General features: G+C 44.3%; 1 protein-coding gene across 1 annotated transcript in view; it reads left to right on the top strand.

Annotated features, from left to right (window-relative positions):
* FNBP1 (formin binding protein 1) overlaps positions 1-23,333 on the top strand; it is a gene marked incomplete at its 5' end in the record, with an annotated part of 72,083 nt that extends 48,750 nt beyond the window's left edge. The window contains 9 exons of the mRNA XM_010144546.1: positions 932-1,114; positions 6,204-6,290; positions 9,465-9,479; positions 13,284-13,393; positions 15,868-16,000; positions 17,061-17,182; positions 17,626-17,762; positions 18,161-18,319; positions 22,879-23,333. Coding sequence (XP_010142848.1) covers positions 932-1,114; positions 6,204-6,290; positions 9,465-9,479; positions 13,284-13,393; positions 15,868-16,000; positions 17,061-17,182; positions 17,626-17,762; positions 18,161-18,319; positions 22,879-22,886 — 954 coding nt within the window. The remainder of the gene's footprint in view (positions 1-931; positions 1,115-6,203; positions 6,291-9,464; positions 9,480-13,283; positions 13,394-15,867; positions 16,001-17,060; positions 17,183-17,625; positions 17,763-18,160; positions 18,320-22,878) is intronic.
* Between the last annotated feature and the right edge of the window lie 1,693 nt (positions 23,334-25,026).

Genomic DNA, 25,026 nt, shown 5'->3' with positions numbered 1-25,026 from the left:
CAGTTGGGTGGCTGGGAACAAGGAGTTGCTGTGATTCGTTCTTCTTAAGCACAGCTAATGGGGCATAACTAACTGAGCAGTTGACTGTAAAAGACCATTTAAACTTATGTATCCATTAAACCTTTTTCATTTCACTGTCATATTTTACACCATAATGCATGGCAGCATTTATCTGGGGTTACCAGGGTGTGTCAGGGTGACTGGACTGAATGGGTTTTCAGTGACACTGATGGAAGCCCAGAGTAGCTTCATTGTTTGGTGTCCCCCTTGCTCTGACCCTCACCAAACCACTGCTTCTAATTACAGAGTCAAAAATACCTACCTGTTCAAAATGGGTCATGCCTGTTGCGCTGGTATGAGAGAGGATTGGCTGTCTGGTGCTTACATCAGTGTAGCCAGAAACAACACCCAGGAACTAACTCCTGAGCAAATTAACAGAATAATTTGTGAAAGTGAAGTGTGGTGCACCTTACTGAGGTATGATTTGAAAGCAGGAAGGAATGTGGTTTGTTGTTTTCCAGATAATAGAAACGCTACTGGGCACTAAGGTACCTTCCTTATCTGATCCCTTTAAATTCAGGTATTTGAAAGCTCTATCCATATGCATTATTCCGAGCTGTCCACAGAGCAGAACAGGGCAATTTATGGGGATAGTGCTGCATGGAAGAGTCTGCATGAGCTTCCTGTCAATACTTTTGTGTTACTCTTCTGTTGCATCACTTATTAAACATCCATTTATCACATTCTTCATTTAACACAACTCTTAAATACTGCTTTCTCCTCTCTTTTGAACCATGGCCTTTAATATTTAATTATTTAATTGATTTATTCCTCTGGATTTCAAATATTGGTTTTGATGCTTACTTTCGTTTTGTGTTTTATCTTTTTATTTTGGTTTTTATTCTGTCACTTCTCCATCTCTTACACGTAGCTTATGTCCCTTTTAACATCCCCCCATCAGCCCCCTCCTCCTCCCCCTGCCTCTGCCTCACCCTCTGCTGTTCCCAACGGCCCCCAGTCTCCCAAGCAGCAAAAGGAACCCCTCTCCCATCGCTTCAACGAGTTCATGACCTCCAAACCCAAAATCCACTGCTTCAGGAGCCTAAAGCGTGGGGTAAGTTCTCCTCTGGATACCTCTCTCTCTCTCTTTCTTTCTCTTTTCTTTCTTTCTTGCGCTTTTATTGCACGTTCTGTTATGTAAAAACTTGCTTTTGTTTTGTGAATGGATCTGTTGTGTTTTATCATAACATGCAGACAAATCCAAGGAATCCCAGTCTATAAAGCCATTTATAGTCAAAACCCCCACAGTGAAACCACAAAAAGTACAGTTGCTGCAGGAAAACACCCATTCAGGATTTGGGGGGAGGAGGCATTGTCCAAAGTATGGAAGAAAGAGGTGAATGTTAATACTCATGTAGAAGTCAGTCATTGATTTAGTAGCACTGTGCATGGCTGTGGCAGAGTAGGTTTGGTGGAGCACCAGCCAGAGGTTTAGTCTGACCCTGATGCTGCGTGTTGTCTGCCTTAACGTGAGAAGCTTTCTTCTCTGTGAAGTGGCTTCAGCTTATAATGTCTGTGTCAGGAGGAGGAGAGTAAATTAGGAGAGATTCTAGGAAGTGATTTTGATTTTAGTTGGTGCAAGTTCAGGCAATTCCTGGAAATGCTCTAACACCTCTTGCTGTAGTGGTGGGAAGATGATTTTCCTCTAAGCCAAGGATGCTGCTGCTGTATGCAGCTTCTCTTCCAGAGACAGCCTCAGCTCGTGCTGCAATATTATCTCGCTTAGTAAGCCTAGGTCTTAAGATAACAGGTGAGATGTGAAGGATGAGCTGATTCTAGGTGATGATAAAGTTTATATCCTGCTTCCCAATATGTTTGTTTATCGTGTCTGCCTTTGGGCCTCCTTGAGCAGGCAATGTGGGCTAAATAGCTTTTAAAGTGTCCATAGGAAATTAAAATCCTGCCATGCTTTTTTCCACAGTTTTTATTCTTGACTCTTTAATGAAATGTAAAAATACCAAGTTGAAAAACTTTGTTAGAGCTGCCGTGCCTGGAAACTACGGAGGAAAGACATTAGCTAAGAGTTTGCTTTGTGACAAACCATAGCAAAGCTAGGAAAAAAAATGTTCCTTGCTTGATCCTTGCAGCCCTCCCTACATACATTAGAGGGAATTGTAGGCCAGAACATCTTTTTCTGGCATTTCCCACTAATCCACAGACTTAGTTGGTTTCTGAACCGACTTTCACTTCCCAGTGCTATGATACACGCAGATTAAAATGATAGTCTGTGCACAGGAGCTTTATCAGTCTCGTCTGCAGGTTCTGGAAGAGATGAGAGCTTCTGAGGGCTTAGGTTTGGGTTTTCCCCGGCCAGCAGCCTGAGTGCAGCAAGGTAGGAGCTGATTTGTCCAAGGTACAGTGCAGAGAAGCTGAAGGTCCCCGTGGTTGCCCTTGGGCATTCATCTGGGTCTAGATCAAACTGGATCTACAATTTGTGACCCACTACCTCTGTAAGTTCAGTGTCTCCTTTGCTGCTGATGCAGTAGGAGTTTCCCAGGCCAGCTGCTCTGTTCCTGTTGGTAAACTGACCTCGAAGCATTTGTGTTGAATTAAATGCTCTCATTGGTGGTCTTCCTAAGGAGTAAATAAAATGACAGGTCCCCGAGATAAAATTTTCCATTTTTCAAACAGAAAGAAAACTTTATCTTCCCAGACACTGGCATGTGGCACAGCATGCTGAGAATCTGCTGCCATAGCATTGCTTAGGCTCCTAGGTGAAGGTCCTTACAATTACCTCCTCCTATAAAAATTACAGGAAGGAGGCACAAATGTTTAGTATTTTAAAACGTTTTTCAGAGCAGACTGCAAGAACAAGGAAGTGACTACTTTAAAAAGCCCAAATTCTGCTCCGGGGACTGCGCTGACATTTAGGGCTGAGGGCTGGACTTGCATAAAAGACAAGATGGTTTCAGTGGGGAACTCCAGTGGTTAGTTACAGAGAATTGGGAAGAATACTGTAAACTGGGGTTTGTCTCGTCTGGATACAGACAGTACATTTACCAAAAAAAAAAGCTGTTTTATACAGAGTGGGTTTCAGTTCTTTGCTATGGAATTGCCATTTAATGGAACATTCAGAACCGCAAAAAATCACATTTCTGGTGGTGTTCACTGGGGAAGCGGGAAGTTTTTAAGTTGTCCAAAGGCAGATTCTATACATGTACCTGCTTCCCACAGTCGCAGTTTGGCTCAGAGCATCTTTTCTCAGTGTTTTTTTGTGAGGAGTGACAGTCTTTCAGTTCTGCTTCTGCAGCAGCAGATGTGCTGGCTTGGTGGCACCCACTACAATGGGCAGGCGTCTGGCAGCTCCTGGCCACATGCGGGGTGGCACTGAGACATTTCGGGAGAGTAAGGCTCTGCTGAAGGTGCAGGGTTGTGCTGGATGGTGCTCCAATGGTGCCGTTCATGGAGCAGAATATCGACAGTAGTGCTGAATATTTCTAACTTGATTTTAAAGTACTAGTTTGTACTTTCTTGGGCACTGCACAAGTTCGTATTTCAAACGGACAGATCCTCACCTAGTGAGTATTTGGCCGAATAAGCAATCCTGGCTAATTCCTTTAATATTTCCTGAGGAAAGGCCAGTATTTTATGTATTAACTGAGCAGTCCAAGTGAGTCTGCAGAATTGTGTACTGTACTGGTTTTAAGTGGTTTCTGTGAAAGGTGAAATAATGAGAACAATTTCCTATAGCCTCCTCTGGAATACCTCAAATTTCTGCTGACACATTCATTAAAAGAGGACAAGGAAAGGCTGTTGCTAAATCTTCATTTAAACCTTTCACTGTGTTCTTTCTATTTCATTTCCTTCCTCTGTTAGCTACCAGGATGTTTGTATGTAAATAATTTTCCTGCCTGACTCACCCATGGAGTTGGAGGCCAGATCATCATCATCTTCCAGAAGAGCATATTCAGCCACTTAGTTCATGTAGAAATAGAGAGCAGGAGAGGCTGCAGAGCTCTGGCGGCTTGCTTCCTCTGGTTTGACAACTTGTCGAGCTCATATTTCATAGGACCTTGGTGATTTGTGTTATACAAATGGTCAGACTACTAAAAGATCATGCAAGTGCTGTATGACCATCAAAAATAAAATAATTCTAACCAGGCAAAAAGTAAATCCAGAACAACCTCCAAATCCTGTTAATCAGATGAGAAATGAATGGTTGGCATTTGTTTCTCAAAAAGCATCTGCATTTTGTTTGGAAGCATGAGCAGTAACGTTACACATCCTGGATTGTGATGTTCCCGAAGAAATTAAGAGGACGTAGAGGGTAGCTCTCCTCTGCACAGAAGAATGCTTGCTCTGTGCAGGAGTACTGCAGTGAAACGGCTTTTGGATGGGTCGTGCAGGGAGCCCGCAGGAGAGCCCCGTGTGACTCATGGGCGCTTGGCTTTGGACACCGGGTCATTTCATTTGCTCTGAACATTGTCTCCACACTGCTGCGTTTGTTCAGAGGCAGAACTCCACTCCAGCCACACGCCTTGCAGTAAAGGTGACCACAAGGGATTTTACCTATTTTTGTTTTAATTGATCCTTGAAACATATGTGAGCGGATCCCCATACATTCCTACATGAAATCTTTGAGATCAGAACGTGTCTATATTCTAGTGATTTCCTCACACAGTTTTTGGTTTAGCATCTTATGTTGCTTTTGGAATGAGAACTGGTGAAACTAAAGCAGAAAAATCACTGGTGACTGTTAAAATGAATTATATCATTAGTAATGATATGTCCTGTGCCCAGTCTGGTTTTAATTTTGTGTCCAAAGCAAAAATCCAGAGAATCTTGTTTTTTTGTGGAAGGAAGCAGATGCCTGAACAATTTACAACAGATGCAAGGTTAATGTAGAGGTGCCCATACCAGTGTCAGTGGTCTCTGCCAATAGGAAATCCTAGTTGGTTTAAAAACAATTTTAAATTAGTTGCTGACTTGTGTCAGTGTCTATGTTTTTTCTAATCACGTTTTTGAATTTTCCTCAAAGTTTTTCTTTGAACCTCAACAGCAGAAATGTCTATTATAGAAAATACCATAAAACTGTTTCAGCACTTACCAGAACTAGAAGTGGAGGGGTAAAAAGTCTCTTTTCCACAGCTTTTGAGTGCTGTTTCACCTAACTCTTTAAAAAGGCAGTATAAAAGTGGTATAACACTTGAAATCAACTCAGTGTCACTAGGGAAGTTAAAGCCAGAGGAGTACAAAAAATAAGGAACCACTTGCACAAGTCATAATTTTGTTTATGCTTGCTCTGCTTTTTCTAATTCCATTTTGAGGACAAAGAAAACTCGGTATTCTGCTTGTCGATATTAATTTTGCCTTCTTTTGTTTTATTGCTATAGCAGCAGTAACATCAGCACCTTTCTTTAAAGAGCAAACCTTCTGAACTAACAGAATCCAGGGGTAGAACTTACACCTCTGAATTGCTCTGCGTGGTGTTATGTGGACTTGCCGCTTCTCTCTTACCTCAGAGAGAGGGTTGCAGTTAAGAGAGGATGGACCCGGGAGCTGGGGCACAGACATTGCTGTCAGTACTCAAGATCCACCCTCCAGACGGTTCCAGAAGGCACATGGAGGGACTTTTGTGGTTTCTCTTTTAGTGGAAGTTGTTGACTTCATTACAATGTGATTTTATTTCCATTGTCCCAGTTAATGTTTTCCCCCAACGTCCCGTCTTGCCCCTGTGACGCTCTGTGGAGTCTTCTCCCTTGACTCTTGGCTGTCGGTCTGCCTAGATGATGGTACTTGATTGTTCTGTGAGCATGCAGAAACAGCGAACAAAACAAACCACCCCCTCTCGTACCCGCTCTGTTCCCTGCCCCTGGGAATACTTGTTATTCTAAGATACGTGTATAAATCGGTGCCGAGACCAGGGGTTTGGGTGGGTGGGGTTATGAAAGCCATGGTTTATTCTTACGTACAGAGATGTTTTCTGATGTTGCGTGTTTAAGCTAGCATTTAAAAACACGGTATTTTCTGATTTTTGTGAGCATGCTAAACTCTTACTATTCGCCTAGTTTCTAGGAAGCTTCCACTTTGCACGTAAAGGCTAGTTAAATGCCCAGCTGTCTTGTGCTGTAGAAGCAGCAAACACAGAGGTGCTGCACTCGTCTCCACTGTAACGGATTTGTTTTCTCTTGCTGACTCACCAGCAGACACAGTCTTTGTATATTCACAAAGAACTCATGAAGAGGACTTTAGGGACACCCACGTGTGCCGTTGAGGCTAGGGAATATGTTGTAAGTCCGTGTATGGTGTGATCCGCCCATACCGTTGCTGCACAGTCGCTAACCCCACTTACAACGCCCTTAGAGTGTGCTGTGGAAACGCGCTTCGGAAAAGATAAAGGGAAATTTGGTGCGAGAAAAGCTGCAGCTTACTGTGTTATGTGCAGGAGAGGTGTGTCCACTAGTCCTGGAAATGCTGAAATTGGCACGATTAAAGTAACTGGACCTGTGAAATTCAGACTAAGTGCTACAGACAGGTTCCATGCATTCATTCTAAATTATTTTATGAATGTGGTCTGGAGCATCATGAGCCATCCCCTGATTTACTGCAGTGTGATGACAAGTTCTTGGCCTTGGTGATGGAGCACTCTGTGGAGCCTTCTGATGCTTCCCAGAACTCTGTAATGATGATAGTTCATGGAATCGGGTGTATCGCCTCCAGATCTGATACCTGCATAAAGCAGAGCATGGGGAGGTTGTTACAGGACCACTAAGAAAGAAAATTCCCTCCCGGCTGTATGGAAGTCCAGTGCTTTATTTCAACCGTGTTTTCTGTAAGTGAGGTTAGTGTCCGTGACTGTCCAATAACACATGGACTTGCTAGCTTTCATGCTCTCTCATGTGTTATTGAAGCTTGTGGCTCTTAGGCTCTTCATTTTTTCCCTGCTAGACTTGTTTTAAATCAACAGCTTGAAACAGATTTGTTCATTTCCAAGAAATGTCATTTATTTGATCATCTGGGATTCTCTCAGGAGCTGTGAGCAAGTTTCTAGCTGTGAAAACCCAGCAGAATGGACAAAAGTACTTATTTAGTGTTCAATGCAGATTTATTTTCAGTCTGCTTATATTTGTTTATAGAAACTGAATTGCTCTCGTGTAAAAAATTATGAATAATTTCAGAAATGGAAAACTGTGAACATGACTTATTTCAGCATTTCATTGTTTCCAATCTATGACCTGCTTTGTTATTTGCACCGGTTATAACAACCCCGATGTACTATTTGGAAATGCTATTAATAAGTTCTCTATTTTTTTGTCATACTTAACAGCATAAGAATTCGGCATACAGTGTCTGTAATCCTTTTCAAATTTGCTGGATTTCCAGCAAAAGAATAGTCTTGATGCAGATGATTCCTCGCAGTAGCGTAGTGCCTTTAGAGTGAGTAGTGTTTAGAAACTAGCGCATGTAGCATATACATTTGTGCCTTTTAGAGTGCTTCATAGGTAAATATTTATTCTGCACCATGAGTCTTGTCTGTATAAATGCACAAGAATCTCAATTTGTGCTGATCATGTCTATGCTAAAGTTCACAGGAGCGCTAAAGCAAATACGCAAACAAAAGCTGCCTACGCTGAATGTCTTCAGCACCGTGGTTTAGCTCATTCTTTTTCCTTCCGATGAGATGATTCTCTCAAAGGGATTGGGTTTGTTTGCTTTTTTTAATGGCCTCTTAGCAGAGAGAGTGAATTTCTTCATTGTGCTGTGATGATTATCATGTGTTTACTTCCTAATGGACTGAACTTCAGAGCGAAGTTTAACTGCATCACTTCAAATGGAATATGTCACTATTTCTTGCGAGGCCACGTTTTCCTTGAGGGGTTGGTATGTGGTTTTGCCCAAATTCTGGTAACTTGTGGTAATTGTTATTTTTGGAAAAAATGTGTGTTTCTTAAATCGGGCTGTCAAAAACATCCCGGGGTGGACCCACCTTCATCCTAAATCCAATCCTAAAGAACAGTGCTGTTGGTAAAAACGGAGCATCTGTTTGAGGGCACCACACCTGGAACTGTTGGTAGTAAACCAGCGGAGAACTCTCGAGTGGAAAGAGGTTCTGAGGTTTCACAGGACAGATCACTGCCTGGAGCGAGAGGCTTTTCCAGCTGCCGTGTTTCAGCTGTCTTTACCTCCAAGGAGGTGCATTTATGCACTTACCAATTCGTTGCATAGTTTGAGCATTTCACAGCTGTCCCCAAAGAGCTGGTAGGACACAAGCACAGCACAACTGCTGCAGGAGCCAGGCTGAAGGGTTGATTCTCCCTTTAAAATCTGCGTTTGTATCTCGAACAGCAGCTACCTTGAGCTCCCTGAACAGAACATCGCTGCAGCATGGTTAGTCTCCCTAATCTCTTGGAAAACCTTCCGAATTGCACCTGTCGTAACATCTTGCAGTGCTGGAAGAGGCTTTGGTAATTTTGGTGGTCGGCTGCCCGGGCTCATGTGTTCACCTGGTGGTTCCTGAGGCCCTCCAGCGCTGTTGAGAGCTGCACCTGCGCGTGACGGAGGGCAGAGGCAAACCAGGCTGCTCTGCAGCTTGTGAAGCAAATGCTTCTTTTTAGACTTATCCCAGTGATAATGTTTTGGCTCTGTACTAGGAAATGTGGTAAGCTTTGAAGAATTGGATCACGTATATCACTTGAGGAGCTTGACTAATGTCTTACCATGCTGTCAGAGAACTGACTTGGTATAAAGAGAGGATTTTTTTTTTCCCCTCTTCCTCCTTGGTCCTGCCCTTGTCTGACTCAAGGACCAAAGTATGTTTGAGTATTTGTTTTTAAATTGTTCAAGAACACAAAATGACTTTCCACGGCTGCCTGGGCAGCACTGTACAACAGAGGTGTTTCAGGGGTGCCGTCCTCTGGACATAGGCCTCGGGGCTAGGAGATTCCATCGTGCTTTTTGCTGCTGGAGGCCAAGTGCCGTACCTTACCTCTTCCCTGGCTTTTCGGTAGGTGCTACCCTCCATTCTCTTAAGCCCTTGCAGAAAGTGGCTGATGCTCATTTCAGCACATTTTTAATCTGAAGTGACTTCATCCATTTGCAAGTTTGAAGGTTTTTCTGCTTCAGAGATGTTCCTGCAGTGAACCATTCTACACCATTCTACAGTTGCTTTAGCTGCTGTCAATAAGGCAATCCAGACCGGATATTCACCTGCAGCGCTAAAGCACACGTGTAGAGGTCCCACACGTTTGTTTCTGGCGAGGAAGTGGCAGCTGACTGAGAACGCTGGCCCATCTTGTGAACTTTTGCACAGATCTGTTGGTGTTACCCATTTTGCCTTCCAACAGCAAGGGGATTATGTGTCATTTTATTGTAACCTCAGCCTGAAAAAGTTCCTCTTCTACTGATGCACTGTTGTTTTTTCTCTTTCTCCCCCCACCCTGTATCTCTCCAATTTTTACATGAAGCTTTCTCTCAAGCTGGTAAGCACATTTACAGCATGCCTGTCCTATGTTTTAATCACAATTTTCTGTGTGTGTTTTAATGTGCACTGTGCCACATATGACATGACACTGAAATTAACTGTTAAATTTGTTTCTCCTTTGTGTTTGCTTTTTTTGATATTTATCAGATAACTCTGAATACACAGGTCTGGAGTCTAATAGAGGTGATCAGAATTCAGTCTTTCTAATAAGCTGCTAAAAAATTAACTCTAATACATAGTTTAGTTTTCACTTTATAATCTAGGGCTATGAAAATGTAGAAAAACAGTATAAAAAAATTCTACTACTTTATAATATTAAAACATTTAAAGAAAAAAATCAAGGTCTCTCTGCTTGCTGGACCTTTTCCAGAGAGAAATGCATGTCTTTTGTGTAACATAGCTGCAAAGTTTGCTTTCCATGTATTATTATTCCTGGAAATCTGCATCATTATCACCTACATTTTACAGCCCTATGTAGTCCTTCAGAATAACTAATAATGATATTAATTAAAGTTCTGTAAACCTTAACCAACAAGGTTAACTCAGTCTGATTTGAATTTGCCAATGGAGAGAGAATCACATATATGAATCCTAAATTCTGTGTTGGATGCAGCGGGGAAGGTTTCTTGAACCACGGTAAGAGAATACATTATGGAGTTGTAAAGGGAAGGGGTGAACATTTGGGAAAGCACATTATGTGCTGAACTTTATATGCAGGGTGCTGTATGGCTTGAGATGCTCCACACCTTGGTGTGTTCCTAACAGCTTGTCTCCATTCCTCAGCCCTTTGAGAGTCCAGTCACAAGCAGAATGCAGCTGGCTTGCTGACCCGCTTCATGGCAGCACGCAAGAGCTGCAGTGCCAGAGAGCTTCAGGGGATCTGCAGTAGAACTTCAGCTGCATTAGCCTGAAAGTTTTCTTATTGGCCAGCAGTTAGCACCTTTAGATGCTCTTTCCTCCACACATACATTGTTCTTGGATACATCCTTGTGGACCTGTTCCATTCGTAGCAGCTTATTTGAAGGAAATGAGTAGGCCGTGACAGCTCCCTGCTGTAGCGCTGGAGCTTTCAGGTCCTGCTGCTGCTGCTCTGTCAGCACACTGACTTGCTTGGGCTCTGTTGGCAATATTGCTTCTCACTGGAGACCTTACTTGGCAAAGCTGGTTCTTTTGGCTATTGCTGAGCCACTGTCCTGGTATTCCAGTACATTTATACCAGGGATTCCCAGTTGTTGTTTTCCTGATCACAGTGCTGGTGCGGTTGTAGCTGAGCTAAGCCTTTGTATGTAGAATAATCCTCCTAAAATAAATGGCTGACCTGGCCTTTCCCCAAGAATTGCCTGAATCAGAAGGATTTGCAGAGAGGGCTGAGACCCAGGTGCACCGCAGGCAGAGGAAATCAGCTTGTCTGGAGTTTCCTCTCAGATCTTAGCTGTTCAGAGCCTAACTTGAGACTGATAAACCTTACACTCTCCTCTTACGTAGCTTCAGCCCAGAAAGTGGTCCTAACACAACTGCTTTTTTCACACTCCTCCTCCTTGGGACAGTATACATCTTAAATCCCAGTATCTTTATGCAAGGAAATCTAGTGAGCACTGGCTCTGCTGGTCCTATGAGACGCACCAAAACCAGCACAGATTTCCACCCCCAGCTGCTGAAGCAGTTCTAAAAACATGCGCAATATTCACTGCTTGAGAAATAGACCAGGTATAGGTTTGCTTGAGAGCATGAAGTGTGCCCAGCATGTGCAAAAACTGCTCCTTCACTCTTCCCTTTGGAGCTTCTTTACGATGGGCAATTATTGAGCATGGAGTGAAGTCGGAGTGAGCTCACCGCCCAGTCTCAGGCACGCATTTCGATGCAGCACTAATGTTTTGGTCCAAAGCATTGTGAACAAAGATACTGAACTTAGCCCAGCCGACAGCTTTTGAATGAAGCCGAAGAACCAAAGAGATGCTTTTCCAGATGTTTGACTATATCTATCGCATTGTCCTGATATATAACTAGGGATGTTTTCAAGCATCTTGGTCTCTGCTGCTTACAATTGAAGATATTATCTAGTCTTCCTTGTCACTGTTCATTTACAAAGCCACCTCCAGATCCTTGCGTTAGAAAGATCCATGTGACTTTAGTGTGTAGATTATGCACAAAATATACTGGATCACTCGTGATGTGGGAGTGAACTATCAAGCAGAATATTCTCATTAAAAAATGAAGCAAAATAAATCTCTCCTGTGCCATGCACAAGTAACGTAAACACTGCTGAGACTTCATATGGATAAAAGCTTCAGAATCAGTGTAACTTAGTTCTTTTCTTCATTTGTCTTAGATATGCTTTCTCACCATCTCATGAAACGGAATTATAAGTGTATTATGACCCAGATGATCAAGGCTTAAGTAGACACACATGCTGTCTTCTGAAAATCAATAAGGCAGCAATTTCATTAGGTTTGCCTGTTGTTTTGAAGTGGCTAGATCTGAGAAGGTGACCTGTCTGTGGGTGTCCTCCGTCCCTCTGACACCCACGCTCTTTCTGAACAGCTTGTTCTGCAGTTCCTGAAGAAAGAACACACTGTCTCGGAGCACGTTCAGGGCAGAGGTGAAAGGGTGTAATGGTCAGCTTTTATGGCAGAGTGTGGACTAAATCACACTCCTCAGAGGGATTTGGCATTGTAGTAAGATGTCATAACTGCTCACAAGCTCTCAGTAAGCTGATTGGCCACTGAATTCGGTTACTCAGCTTTGTGGTTTTTACCCTTCTTTCTCCCATACTCCAGTATTTCCCTTCAGAAACGGAATGTAGAGTGAGCAGAAACCAAAACAAGAAAAGCCTGCACAAACTCAAGATTATGTACAAGAACCTCATTCCTTTGTGGTGCAACTAATGAGTATTGATGTGTGTTCAGTATAGCCCACCCCAACGTTCTCCCTTGCCTTCTTGCAAGACAAAAATAAATGGTACTTTGAAGAAAATAGTATGGATGTTATTTTATCTGTCATCTCTGCTATATCGAATTGAGGCAGTAAAGAAGAGGCATAGCAGTTTGAAGGCAGAAAAGGGGCAGGATCACACAAAGGTAACCACTGTGGTCTTCAAACATTCTCTCTGGTTATGATTTCAAATTGATTGATTCTGTGGCTTTGATATAACCCCTGATTGTTATGCTAGTACAAGGGAGAGAGGAAAGATTGAGAGACTTTAACATGGAATGTGGATCCTGGAAAGCATGCAGCATGTTTTCAAATTGCAGAATCCCAGGGGAAGCGATTCTGTTACCTTAGTGTGTTCTGGAGAGCTCTTACATAAACTAACCATGGTGGACCAGCACTCAGACCATGCAGAGCAAGCCAGCAGTTAGTAGTGTGTATGCAAGGAGTTTGACTGTGGCAGAGAAATAGGAGCCAACAACTTTTTATGGGGATGTGGTCTGTAGCAGAGCAGAGGAAGGCAGGAAAGATCAGTTTTCCATGAGAATGGAAACCTATTCAATAACATTTGATGATAACTATGGATAAAAATGGTTTCTCAGTTTGCCATTAGACTCGGGCGTTCTTCAGCTGGTGATCTCCCATTAGCTGTTTGGTATGCAAGCAGGATGTGGTGCTGGGCTGATTTCTAAGGCATCCCGATACCTGACCATTCAGGGACAGGTAACTTGGTACAGATGATAACAGTGCTTCAGACCACTGGGATTTTGCACAGATGTTTTTGAGCTGTTTTCGAAACGCAGTCCTGAAGGATTCTTTCAGGCTCTGATTGGATTTTTTTCATATTTCTCCAATTTCATTCCAATCTATGCAGGGAGCAGGGCCAGAAGACTTCAGCAATCTCCCACCTGAGCAAAGGAGAAAGAAACTTCAGCAAAAAGTGGATGAACTGAACAAAGACATTCAGAAGGAGATGGATCAAAGGTATGTCAAACCTTGGTCATATAGAACAGAAACAACTGAAATACAGGAAGCAGCAAGGAAGAACATGGCTCTGGGTTTGTTTAGTGTGCTGTTACGAGAAAAGAACTACCAGAGCTTACATATGGCTAAAAACACCTGAGAGGTGCAAGGGTCTCCACAACTTATTCTGAAATCAATTATTTAATTTTGGCTGCTGTAGGTCAGAGCTGGGGCAAAAGCTGGCTTTTGGTTTGTTCTATTCTCCCACCTCAGTGTAATGCATACTCTGCCTTCAGACTCGTGAGAAGAGAACATCCTGGTCTAAGGCTGAGTGACTGCAGTGTAATAACGGGAAAGTTTTTCCTTCTTTCTGGAGCTGCTTTCCTGGGCTTCCACAGGAGAGCAGTGGTTTAATCGTGAGCCAGACAAAGGTTACGGTTTGATACGCTAAGTTTATTCCTTGATGTGAGCTGTTCTGAGGGTGTTCTTTAGGGAAGAACAGGATGTAAATACAGCCTCAGTCAAAGAAACTATCAGACCACTATGCAGAGTGCCTGTCGCTGAGTGATGGGGAGATCCCCACAGGAGAGGAGAGGGTATTGTGGTGAGTGTGATCATCTGGTCGAAAGTGCTCATGTACTGGTGTGTATCTTAAGACTCCCTGATCTGTAGCTTACATTTCCTGGAAGCAGAGAGAGAACGACTCCTGTGCTTTTGTGGATGCTTTTTCTACAAGGCTGCATTTCTCACTGTGGCTGAGAATAAGGCTGGTTTGATTGCACGGGTTTTATTGAGTCTGTATTTACTGTTTCGTGTTTGTTTACATCTTGCAGTTGCATTAAAGATTCAGTGTGTTATGTTTGCAAGAAACAATGAAATCAGAGCAGATTGGGGTTTTTTTAAATACAGTGTATGATTGAGGAAGTAGCACCAGCAGCTAAAAAGGAGTTAAAAATACTAATAATCATGGCTCATATGTTTGCAACATTGTCCCTTAGGGCTTCAGCCACAGAGCAGTCCCACTACTCACCACCCACACTTTTTCCCAGTTTCTATACACACTAAGCAAAGGCAGGCACAGGATTGCAATTGTCAAGAGTTTGGTGGGAAACTCTAAAATATAAAGAGTGTTAACTTGAGTCATGGGACCCACATTAACCTCTCTCCCTCCAGCTAATGCCTAGAGAAAAGCTGAAGAGCTGTGCCAGTAATACAGGAAGTTGGCTCTGAAGTGCACCCGTCTCTGAGCTCTGAGATGTTCATCATCACGCAGATAACTTTTTTCTGAAGTTCAGCCTCAACTTGACTGGGGTCAAAGGCAGCGCACTGCTCTCCGTGAGAGCTCCGCAGGCGTTCTGAAGGGAGCTCGTGAAGGCATGTCCTACATTACTCTTGGCCTTATGATACCACATTCATCATAGCTGGCCTTAAAATTAATGTCTCTGAAACTCAAGGCATTTGGCTTCTGGGTCGACAGGAAGCACAGCCCCCAGAAAGAACCTGGTAAAAACGTGGTATAACTCCACAGGGTGGAGGGTCGCGTTTATGTGGTCTAAGATCCATCTGTCGCTGAGCCATGACAAATGCAAACCATCTGGATTTGGCTTCGTTTTAAGCAGTGTGAAATAAATTTCTTGCAAATTATTTGGGTTGCAAAAGACAAACTGCAACAGGCAGGGTGAGAATTTCTGGTTAGCACTCCATTTTTATTAGTAGTACCTCCATGACCAGCTGTTTGTCTCAGTTTCTCAATTGGGTTTCAGCTCATGATGGATAATAATGGTGCAACTGTTTGTGCCCCAATAATTGGAATGATACTCATCTAGAAAGTTGAAGCTGTTATTCGTTGCAGTGGTTGCAAGATTTTTTTTTTTAATTATTTTTTCCCCTCAGGGTTAGCGAGTAGATACTGTAGCACTAAATAAAAAAAACATGTCAGGCTAGAAGTCAATACCAAATTCCTCCTTTTGCCTTGCAGAAGGCCACTGTTCCAGAATTCAGTTGTTTTTCCACTAGAATTCTTCAAGCGGGGCACATGGAGCTTGAGTCATTTGATCTAGACATGTTGAGTGCCCGTACGGACACAGCACATCTCCTGAGCAGCCTCACAGCACTGGTGGGGCATCCAGCCTCGCTCGCAGGATGAACCCTCAGCTGCCTGTAGAGTGAGGAGCTCCTCTTAGCATCAGGGCTTGAAGAGGTTGGCTTGTGTACAATGTCTCCGTCATGTCACACTGTAGATACAGGCATCAGTCACTTCTTTCCATCTCTCACTGTAAATTATCTTCTGGCAAGTGATTTTACTGTTAGTTTTTAATGGCTGGTTCTGTTTTGCCCTGTCTAGATGTTTGCAGTTGCCTTTGTAACAGATCAGGCTTGAACCACGGACTACAGAAGAGGCAGTTTATTATCCTTTCGTTTGCCCTTGTTTAGAGAAAGGCATTTACCCCCAGCCGCACTAACATTTAGATGTTTTGGTTTTTTTTTTTCCTCAGAGATGCCTTAACAAAAATGAAAGATGTGTATATCAAGAACCCTCAGATGGGAGATGCAGCGAGTGTGGACCAGAGGCTAGCAGAACTCGGACAGAACATTGAAAAGTTACGATTAGAAGTTCAGAAGTTTGAGGTATGGGAAGAGACATTTCAGTAAAAATATGTATCAATTCATTAAAAATACGCTCAGATCTAAGCAGACCCTTCATGGCTTTTCCAGATGTATTGATGCATTTTCTTAACTCTGTATGGGTAAGTGCTGCTTAAGCACTTGCGTTAATCGATACCTTTGAGCCTGTTTGTGTAACATTAATACACACCATCTCTTGTGACCGTCAGCCAACGGTCCTCCTGAATTTGTTTTAATTTGCCACAGAAAACAAATGGTGCTAAGCAGAAGGTGAGAGAATACCTAGTGCTCTGGACTTGCCTGGAGGAGCTCAGATGTTTATTTAATTGATTAAATAAATTGAAGCATTGTGTTACAGATGTCTGTGGAAAATTAAAAGAACATAAAAGCACCATTTATAGTCATAACAAAGTCAGGTGAAATTAAGGACTAGTCTGCCATTATCAAGAAGCTTCTTGGAGATTCAAACATAAGGAGCAGTTGGGATATATGAAGCCATTATAATTTTTTAATAGGTTTATAAGGATGAGAAAAGACTTCACTCTAAGTTACACTATGGGCATAGATACAGCCCATTTATTGTAGATGTTTCTTACAGTTGTTGGCTTTACTATCCAATGCTTTCTCAACACTGAAAATCACAAGGTCTTTCCTTCTCCCTAGCTTTATTCCTCTTGCTTGCAGGAGTCCCCAGGATTGTGTTTCTGGTGTTACTGAGATCTGCCACACATTTTTTTCCTTTATTGTGGTTAGAGCCGCAGCGTCCCCCAGCAGCTGTTGTTAGCTGCTTCTCCTGGGTCCTGGTGTTTGCAGCACGGGCTGTCAAGAGAGAATCGAGTTTTCAGTAGTGTGTTTTTTGGAAAGAGCGATAGATTTAATACAGACTTAATGTACAGAATCTATTCGCCCTGATGCCTGCAACCCAAAGGAAGATCTAAATATGCTTACAAACTGGTTTTATTTCTGTGGTCTGAATGTCAGATATGACACAGCAAAGTAAAAGCAACACATGCTTTGACTCGCAGGGAGTATCAGAGGTGCTGACGCTGCTTTCCCCTCGCAGGGCTGGCTGGCCGAGGTGGAGGGCAGGTTACCCACACGGACCGAACAGGCCCGGCGGCAGAGCGGGCTCTATGAATCCCAGAACACGTCGGCAGTGAACAGCTGCGCACAGGACCGGGAGAGGTACAGTATCTGTACGGAGCTGCCCTGCTCACACCGCTTTCTGTAGCTTGGGAGAACAGCAGCTCTGCAGTGTTCAGACGCTCGTTCTCTGGGCACACTAAAGGCGGGTGCTCTGTGGAGTTCCACATGTGGGTTTTAGCATGTGCAAGATCATAACTTTAAGAGGGACTTTTCTGAATTATTAAATGTGTAATAACCCCAATGCTCACTGCTGTGAAGGTGAGTGAGGCAGGTGTGGATTTCACAGCTTTTGATGGGGAAAATGCCTGGTGTCACCCATCATGCTGTGCCAGCTGCACAGCCAGTTGTGAACATGCTTCGGCACTGCTGAGTTGCTCCAGCTACAGTTGTGCCCTTTGCCTGAAGTGTCTGGTAACCAAGTCGCTCTCATTGCTCCTGAGACTGGTTGCTATAGTTGCTGTGTATTTTCCTCTCTTGAGCAGCCCAGATGGCAGTTACACGGAAGAGCAGAGTCAGGAGACTGAGATGAAAGTACCTGCAACGGATTTTGACGACGAATTTGATGATGAAGAACCACTACCCACCATAGGAACATGTAAAGCGCTCTACACGTTTGAAGGTATCACTGAAACTTTACTCATTTCAGTTGCTGTTTTTAGTTCGTATGCCAAGGACAAGTCAGAAACCTTCATTTGACCTCTGCAGTGCTTAAATAGACAAAGAAAGGACAAGTGAGGCTCTGACATGATGCTGGTTTGTAGAGAAGCATTAAGACAGTGATTTGTCTCCTGTTATGCAGGGACTCTGCAAGAAAAAGAACCAAGATGTCAGGGTCACATTCAGCTGGTTCTTTGTGTACACACTGTTGTCTCCAGAATAACGTGCTCTTGTTCCCGCTGCTAGTGATGCAACGAGGATTGCATCAGCGTGTCGTCAGTGTGCCCTGAGCACCCCCAGCAGCATCTGTGGTTCCCATTGTGCAGGACAGCCTAAACGCCACGTTCCTGTGTCTTTCAGGTCAGAATGAAGGAACAATTTCTGTAGCAGAAGGAGAACTGCTCTATGTAATAGAAGAAGACAAAGGTGATGGGTGGACACGAATCCGAAGGAACGAAGATGAGGAGGGCTATGTCCCTACGTCGTATGTTGAAGTCTATTTGGACAAAAATGCCAAAGGTGCTATGACTTATATTTAATACTACTATTATTACTTTGTTTGCTTTCACAGAGATATCCAGCCCTGAAACAGCTCTGTGTTGCAGTTAGAGCCTTTTAAAAATCTGTACAATGCCACAAAGTGCATTATTTTGTACATGGCCCACTCTGGCTTGCTGTACTGCAAACCGTGCTTTTTATTGATCAGAGGAGGATGGCCTGGTGGACTGTCACACCAGAGGGAAAATGCAGCCTTTCCTAGACAGTGCTAGTTAAGAGTTGCTGCCACTGCACGCCTGACTTGGTGCAGGCACCACAAAGCTATCTGGGGGAATGTGGGCTCTCCTTGAACACCCAGGTGCCACCTTGGATGCATTCACAAGTCAGCTCCCAGACTGGTTCGGTGGAATGTTACACAGGGAGTATTCAGACTGCTGTTTTGAGTCTCAGTGTGGTAGCTTCTCGGAGCCTAATGTATTTTGTGGACCTCTTCGATTGAAAGCTGGTTGTCATTTAGTGTGTTCGGAAGGGGAAGGAGAGATCTCACCAAAACCTGTCTACACAGCACTCCGTGGTCCTTGATAAATCAGTAAAACACTGACGTGACAGAAGATCCTCTATTCTTTCCCACCTTGATACATTTCAGAAAATGGTCTTTTGGGTGTATTTGTTATTTCAGATAACCATAACTTACGGTTTAATCTTTTCCTCACACATGATCAGTGGAGAAGTTCAGAGCTCAGACTCCACAATCTTCTGATTCGTTGTGACTTAACTCCTCAGAAGCAGGTGTATTGTATAAGCAAGCAGTGCTGCAGGGGAATGCTGGCTAGAGTGTAACACCATGAATGCCTGGTCATATAATGCACTGAGAAATCAAAAGATTCTAGTCCTGTTTCCAATCAGGATGTGTTTGAAGTCCACTGTTAAAAAATCTGGCTTTTTTTTCAGTCACTTAATCCTTCAGATTGTTGTTGCGTTTCCTAGACATTAGAGTTCTCGGTGTGAAACAAGCTGCCTCATCCAGTTAAAACTGAACTGTTCTCATTGGGATTTATGGACAGTAGGAAGAGAGGAGTCGGGCTGGCTCTAAAGAAACACTCTAACTTGGTCAGGTCACTGTCTTGCATTCACTGTTAAACAGTGCAGTGCCTTGTCTGCTGCTGGTGGAAGTCCGGCGTCTCATTTTTTGTTGCCATAATACAGTAGTTTTACGTTGGGCAAATACAAGGCTATTTGAGATCCAAAAGAGTGCGAAAAGCTCAGCCCCTCTGTTGCTTTTATTAACCTTTGAAAGAGGAACATGGCTTATTTCATATTCAGAACAAGGCAGGAAGCACAGAATGGGAGATCCCATCTCTTACTCCCTTGTTCCCTCCTGTGGAGATGGGCTGCTTTGTGCTTGGCTGTACTTGAAAGCAGTGTGATTATTCTGCTAGAAAATGTGGTGTTCAGCAGTGTAGGCTGCTTGAAACAGCTAACCTAGTATGGCATCTAAATCTGCCTGAAGTAACAAGCATGGGTCGCCTGCCCCCAGCCAGGCAGTGTGGTTCACATCAGTGGAACATCACAGCAAATCTCCTGTCCAGGGGCAGAGCAGCAGGCTGGATGGGAAGAGAAGCAGAGTGTATCTCGAGGTGGGGCGAGAAGCCCTGACACAGTTCTGCTGACTGGGCTAGTGAAAGGTTGTCTTTAACTGACCCTTCTGCAGGAGAGTTGCGATAGCAGCCAGAATACTGTGTCAGTATGTTAATGGTCTTACGTAAGTTACAGGATGATGCTGAATGATGGTAAAAATGCAGCCTGTGCAGGGAGGGAAGGCTGGAGCCGTTGCAGCTGCTTCTGTAGCAACAATGAAGGTTTTCCAGATCATAAAAGTTTTTCTGTTAGTTTTTCTGACTTCAGGAATTAAATCAAATGGATCTGTCAATATCTAACATAAAGGAACTGTAATATTTACCTCTTTCATTTCTCAATTCTCTTGTTAAGCTAAAAGAGGACTTCCTGTAAAATGTCCCAGGATAAAGATTTGGGGGAATTGCTGCTGTTTAAAAGACAGACTTTGTGCAAGCTGCAAATTTCCCATTTGATCTCTATTATATTAGTAGAAGTGACTCTATTCAGTCCTTGAAACAGAAGCTACAACATTCCTGAAAATGACACTGTAAATGCTAAAGCATTGGCAAACCTTGGTAGTTCTTTCCTCTTTGGAAAAGAGCTCTAAAGGTTGGTTGCATGAGGGGTGGGAGCACTCCCACCAGCTCAAGTACCTCGGTGACTCTCCTGGCTCAGGTGTACCTGCCTGACCGGGCTGTGCCAGTGCTGTGAACTGGAGGCGGCTCTGTCTGAGAAATGCAGCTGCTGAACGCTTCGAGCAAAGCCGGTTCAGTCGGCTGAGCCTGGGTTGTCAGGGCTCTGGTGCCGAGGCCGCAGTGAATTGGACAGGTAAGTCGTGTGCTGCAGTTGCTCTCCCGGTCACGCGAGCCACCCTAGGTCTGGGTACTCCTGCACGTAGCTGTGTGAGGGCTGTTTGTGAGCTTTACGGTGCGTCCTGCGCTCAGGGGGCATTAGCAAGCCCTACTGTTAGCAAACAGTAATGTCTACCTTGCTTTGCCTTTTTTTTTTTTCCAGATGTGTACAAATCACTTCAGAAAAATCTCTGAGTAGGTTGGATAGGCCCATTCACCTTTTATCCTACTGGTTTGCTGCTACAGCTGCTTTCAGAGCTCTATTTCTCAAGAAAGGTTTTCTTTAGAAGAGAGGACTGTCCATGTCCTGTCTCCAGCAATGAAGGACTCTGTTAGGTGCCGTATAAGTTCATCTCTTGAAACTGGGATGTGCTTCGCTGCCAATGCAGGTGCTGGCCTGACCGTATGGATCTAGTTGTAAACAGTGTTACTGTTCTATTAAATAATAGAGTAATTCCTAAGAAAAAAACAAGAAGCAACCCAGTTTACTCTTTGTGGTGCGTGCAGGAAATCATTATCATTGCTAAAAACCATGCACGCTAAGACCTGGATCTAAACTTGTGTCTTGGGGCTTACACCAACCTCTAGCTGCTGGAGGAGGGAGGAAGACGACTCCTCTGTGCACGCAGGGCTTTTTCTGTACCTGTCCGGTACCACATGCTGACAGCTGTGGGATGCAGGACCTGGCTGGGCCTTTGTGCTCAAGACTGACCATGCCATGTACTGAATATGGCACCTCACCGTCTGCTTGGGAGCACAGCTGGCTGTCGGGGCGGGGGACATAGTGAAATGGTGCCATAGACAGAACAACTGGCATGAATAAACTCTGTGTGACACCCAACAGAAACATTATGTTTGTTTCCTCCAGCAACCGGCTGGTCGGGTGATGTGCAAGTAGTAGAGGCTGTTTTGTGAAGTTAAACTTCCCAGTAACAATTGGAGCCACGGGCTGATGAGTGTTTGCGCTCCTTTGCTGCTGTGGGTCTGTTCCTCCTCGCCTCCAGCTGCAGACACAAACCCTGACAGACACCAGGGTTCTAGGTGTTGCAGTTCTGCTGTTTGTTTGCTGTAACCATTAGGCAGAGCCTTGACTTATATAAATAAATAGGTAAAAGTTAACCATGCTGATGCACTTTTTATCTAGGATATATCTGATTATTTAATGCTTGCCAAATTATTTAGGAAACAGTAATTGTAAACTGGACTGTGGCTTTTTTGTGAAATACTTGCCCTTGTTCTTCCAGTATATAAAAAAATGTATATAACATAACTTAAACTAAAGTTACTTGAATTTGAATTGTTTTTATCCTTTTATATATGTATAAATACACATGGTGTTACAGGCTGCACCCCCCTTATGCTGATAAGCGTCTTTGGTTACTCAGCTGTCGGTGTCTGGTTGGACTTGCTTAGAAACTTTTGTGTTACTGTTTATTAAATGGCCAGTGTGGTGGGTTTGTTTCTCTTATTTTTTAAAGAATCATCATCTGTCAAGAATCTCTTTATAGCTTGATGTACCATGGTGTCTTCTAATAAACGCTATATTTTCTCATTCCTGTGAGGGTTTTTTTTTCCCATGGTAATTCTTTTAAGTTTAACTGTACTAAGGGGAAGCAGAAGCCTGTGGGTGCAGGAGTGTGACAGGATGGCTTTAGGGGCTGAGGCTACTTTCGCTTACCTGTTTGTTTCTGGGCTTGCCTGAGACTGAAAGGTCTTTGCAGCCTGTTGTGGAAAGGAGAGCTGGTCTGGATTTGTCTGCAAAACCCTTTGTATTGGAACTGACAGTATCCTTTGCAGACTGAAAATTAAAAAGCTGGTTGTTTTCTCTGCTTTAAGACAGTGCTGACAGGACCCTGCATCTCCCTCGCAGCGGAGAGTAGTGTCCCAGGGATGCTCATCCCAGGCTGGAGGGAAGGGCAGAGGGTGGCTGCTGACTGGTGGAGTGCTGGCAGGGTGGAGTTCCGGAGCCTTCTTAACCCCTTGTAACTGCTAGATGCTCGGTCGCTGTATTCCCTTTAACCTCCTGCAGGCAATGCTACTCTTAAGGCATCCCGTTTTCCCCAGCTCTTTCTAATCCAGTCTCTTTCTTTTTTTGTCTTTCTTATGTTTTAGATTCCTAAAGGTGTTTGTGCTGGTGCAAGAACCTCGGGGCGAGCTTGTCACAGAAGGAGAAACAAAATGGTCTGTTTACCCTGCAGGCAGTTAAACACTCCCATGGAAAGCCAGACTCCCAGTCTTGTCTGGAGTTCCCACTTGAAAAATTCAGACATAAATTCCATCCCAGTCTCACTCCAATGCTTGCTCTGTTTCATGGCATGCTACTCGTGGCTCAGATTAACTTACCAGCCTTTCCCACTCTTCTGCCAGCTTGGCACAGCCCCTCCACACACATAACCCACACTTTCCCCCACCCGATACCTCCCAGCACCAGTCAAAGAACCGCTGGCTGCCCTTTGGTGCAAAGGGTAGCCAGAGAGTCCCCAGCATGGTCTGTCTTCTGTCCTCCCTGGTCCCTCCGTCCATCTGAATGTTTGCACTGGTCCATCAGCTCCTCACGTGGTGCCTTTAGTGCTAACCCTGCAGGTAGCCTCATCGGATAGCTCGGGAGGGAGGTGCGTACCGGTGGAAGGCCTCCCCTGGCCAGTGCGACAGCAGCTGGATTGTGGATACTCGGTTGGCTCCACGGGCATTGCTCAATGTTCTGCTTTCCCCAAAAGGTCACTAATACTTGCCAGCCTTTTTTTGTTTTTAAATCTAGGCTGCTGCTCATTCCAAGTATTAGATCCCTCTGACCTTGCTGATTCCTGAAAGCCTTCAAGCTCACGTATGTACGCTTGTTTTCCTGCTTGTTCTCTCTGCCCCTCCTCTCTCCCTCTCTCCTCTTCCTCACACACACACAGACACACACAAACAGGAACACTGGCATTTTGGTTCAAAGCCCCATTTTGCTCATCACAAAGGCCTCCGTTTTGCTCTCGTTTCAGTCTGCATGCTCGCCCTGTTGCCTTGCCTGCGCCCACCTTCCTGAGGGTCACCTTATTTTGTGGCTCGTTGTTGTTAATCTCTCTGCAGTTTTCTTTGGTTGGTTGGTTGGTTTTTCAGCGTTTCAGACCTGCCTTCTCCTTTTGCATGACCTCTTGTGCGTTCCCATCAGTTAATGTTTGAGTAACAGAAGTTTCTTTAGAAAAATAAAAGAGAAAAGAACACCAGAAACCACACTCTAGTTTGTTCTCCCACCTTGTCCTGGACTGGACCTTGACTCAGATGCCAGACAGGAACTGTGACTGTCCTGTTCTCCCATGGTTTTAATTTGAAGCAGAAGTAGCATCGTAAGTGCTGCTGTGCTTTACCACGTCATGCAGTGGAGAGAGCGCTGGAGTATCTCCAAATATCCCATGATCTGGACCTCAACAGCTGAAGAAAGGGTCAATTTTTTCAAAACTTCTGTGTTATAACTGTTGGTTTCCCTGAATATTTTCCGTTGCTGGGATTTTACAGTCATCTTGTAACATGTTTGAGCCCCATAGGAGTCACCTGCTGGTAATAGCTCCCGAGGGCTAATTTATTCACAGATCAACACATCCTCTGGGGGAACCTACTTGCTCTTAGTGAACTTCAGCATCTTTTGTAAAATCCCCAGCATCTGAGAAAGTTGCTTTGGAAACCCCTGGGGGCAGTGACCCCAGAAGGAAACCCTCAGGTTCGGTTGGCAGCCAAACCCCTGTGCCGTTCTGCTGCTGCGCTGTTGAGCAGGGCCGGCGTAGAGCAGCGTGTCCCGGCACGGCGTGCTCTCCGTGCTAGGGATGGCCGAGACCACCCCTGCTCAGGACCAAGGCACTTCCGAGCTGGTCACACCTTGTGTTCGTAACTCTGTCCCTTGCTTTCCAGTCAAGATAACAACTTTGATCTCTAACAGCAGAAAGTCCCTAGGTCCTACAGTTAGTGCTGAGCTGTTGTATTACGGTGCTTAATACCTGCATCAACCAGCAAAAGCCGATGGGTTTTCATCCGACTCCAGCGGCTCAGGCGCCTGCAGCAAGATGCAGGCGATACCACTGCCGAGGCCCTTCGGCTACAGCGCTGGCGGCGTTGGCGTGGCCACAATCAATTAAATTACATCCTTGTCATTGCTGCTACTGTGGTCACTTCGCTGTTCAGATCCACCAGCCTCCGATAGCAGAATGTGATCCAACGCCTGGCTTTGTGCAGAGGGTTGTGCAAAGGCTTCGCCACATCCACCTGTCAGGGGATCTGAATGGT

Source organism: Buceros rhinoceros, unplaced genomic scaffold (assembly GCF_000710305.1).
Source record: "Buceros rhinoceros silvestris isolate BGI_N320 unplaced genomic scaffold, ASM71030v1 scaffold12231, whole genome shotgun sequence".
NCBI lineage: Eukaryota > Metazoa > Chordata > Aves > Bucerotiformes > Bucerotidae > Buceros > Buceros rhinoceros.
The sequence above is the reverse complement of the archived record's forward strand: the minus strand, read 5'-3'. Positions and strand labels throughout refer to the sequence as shown.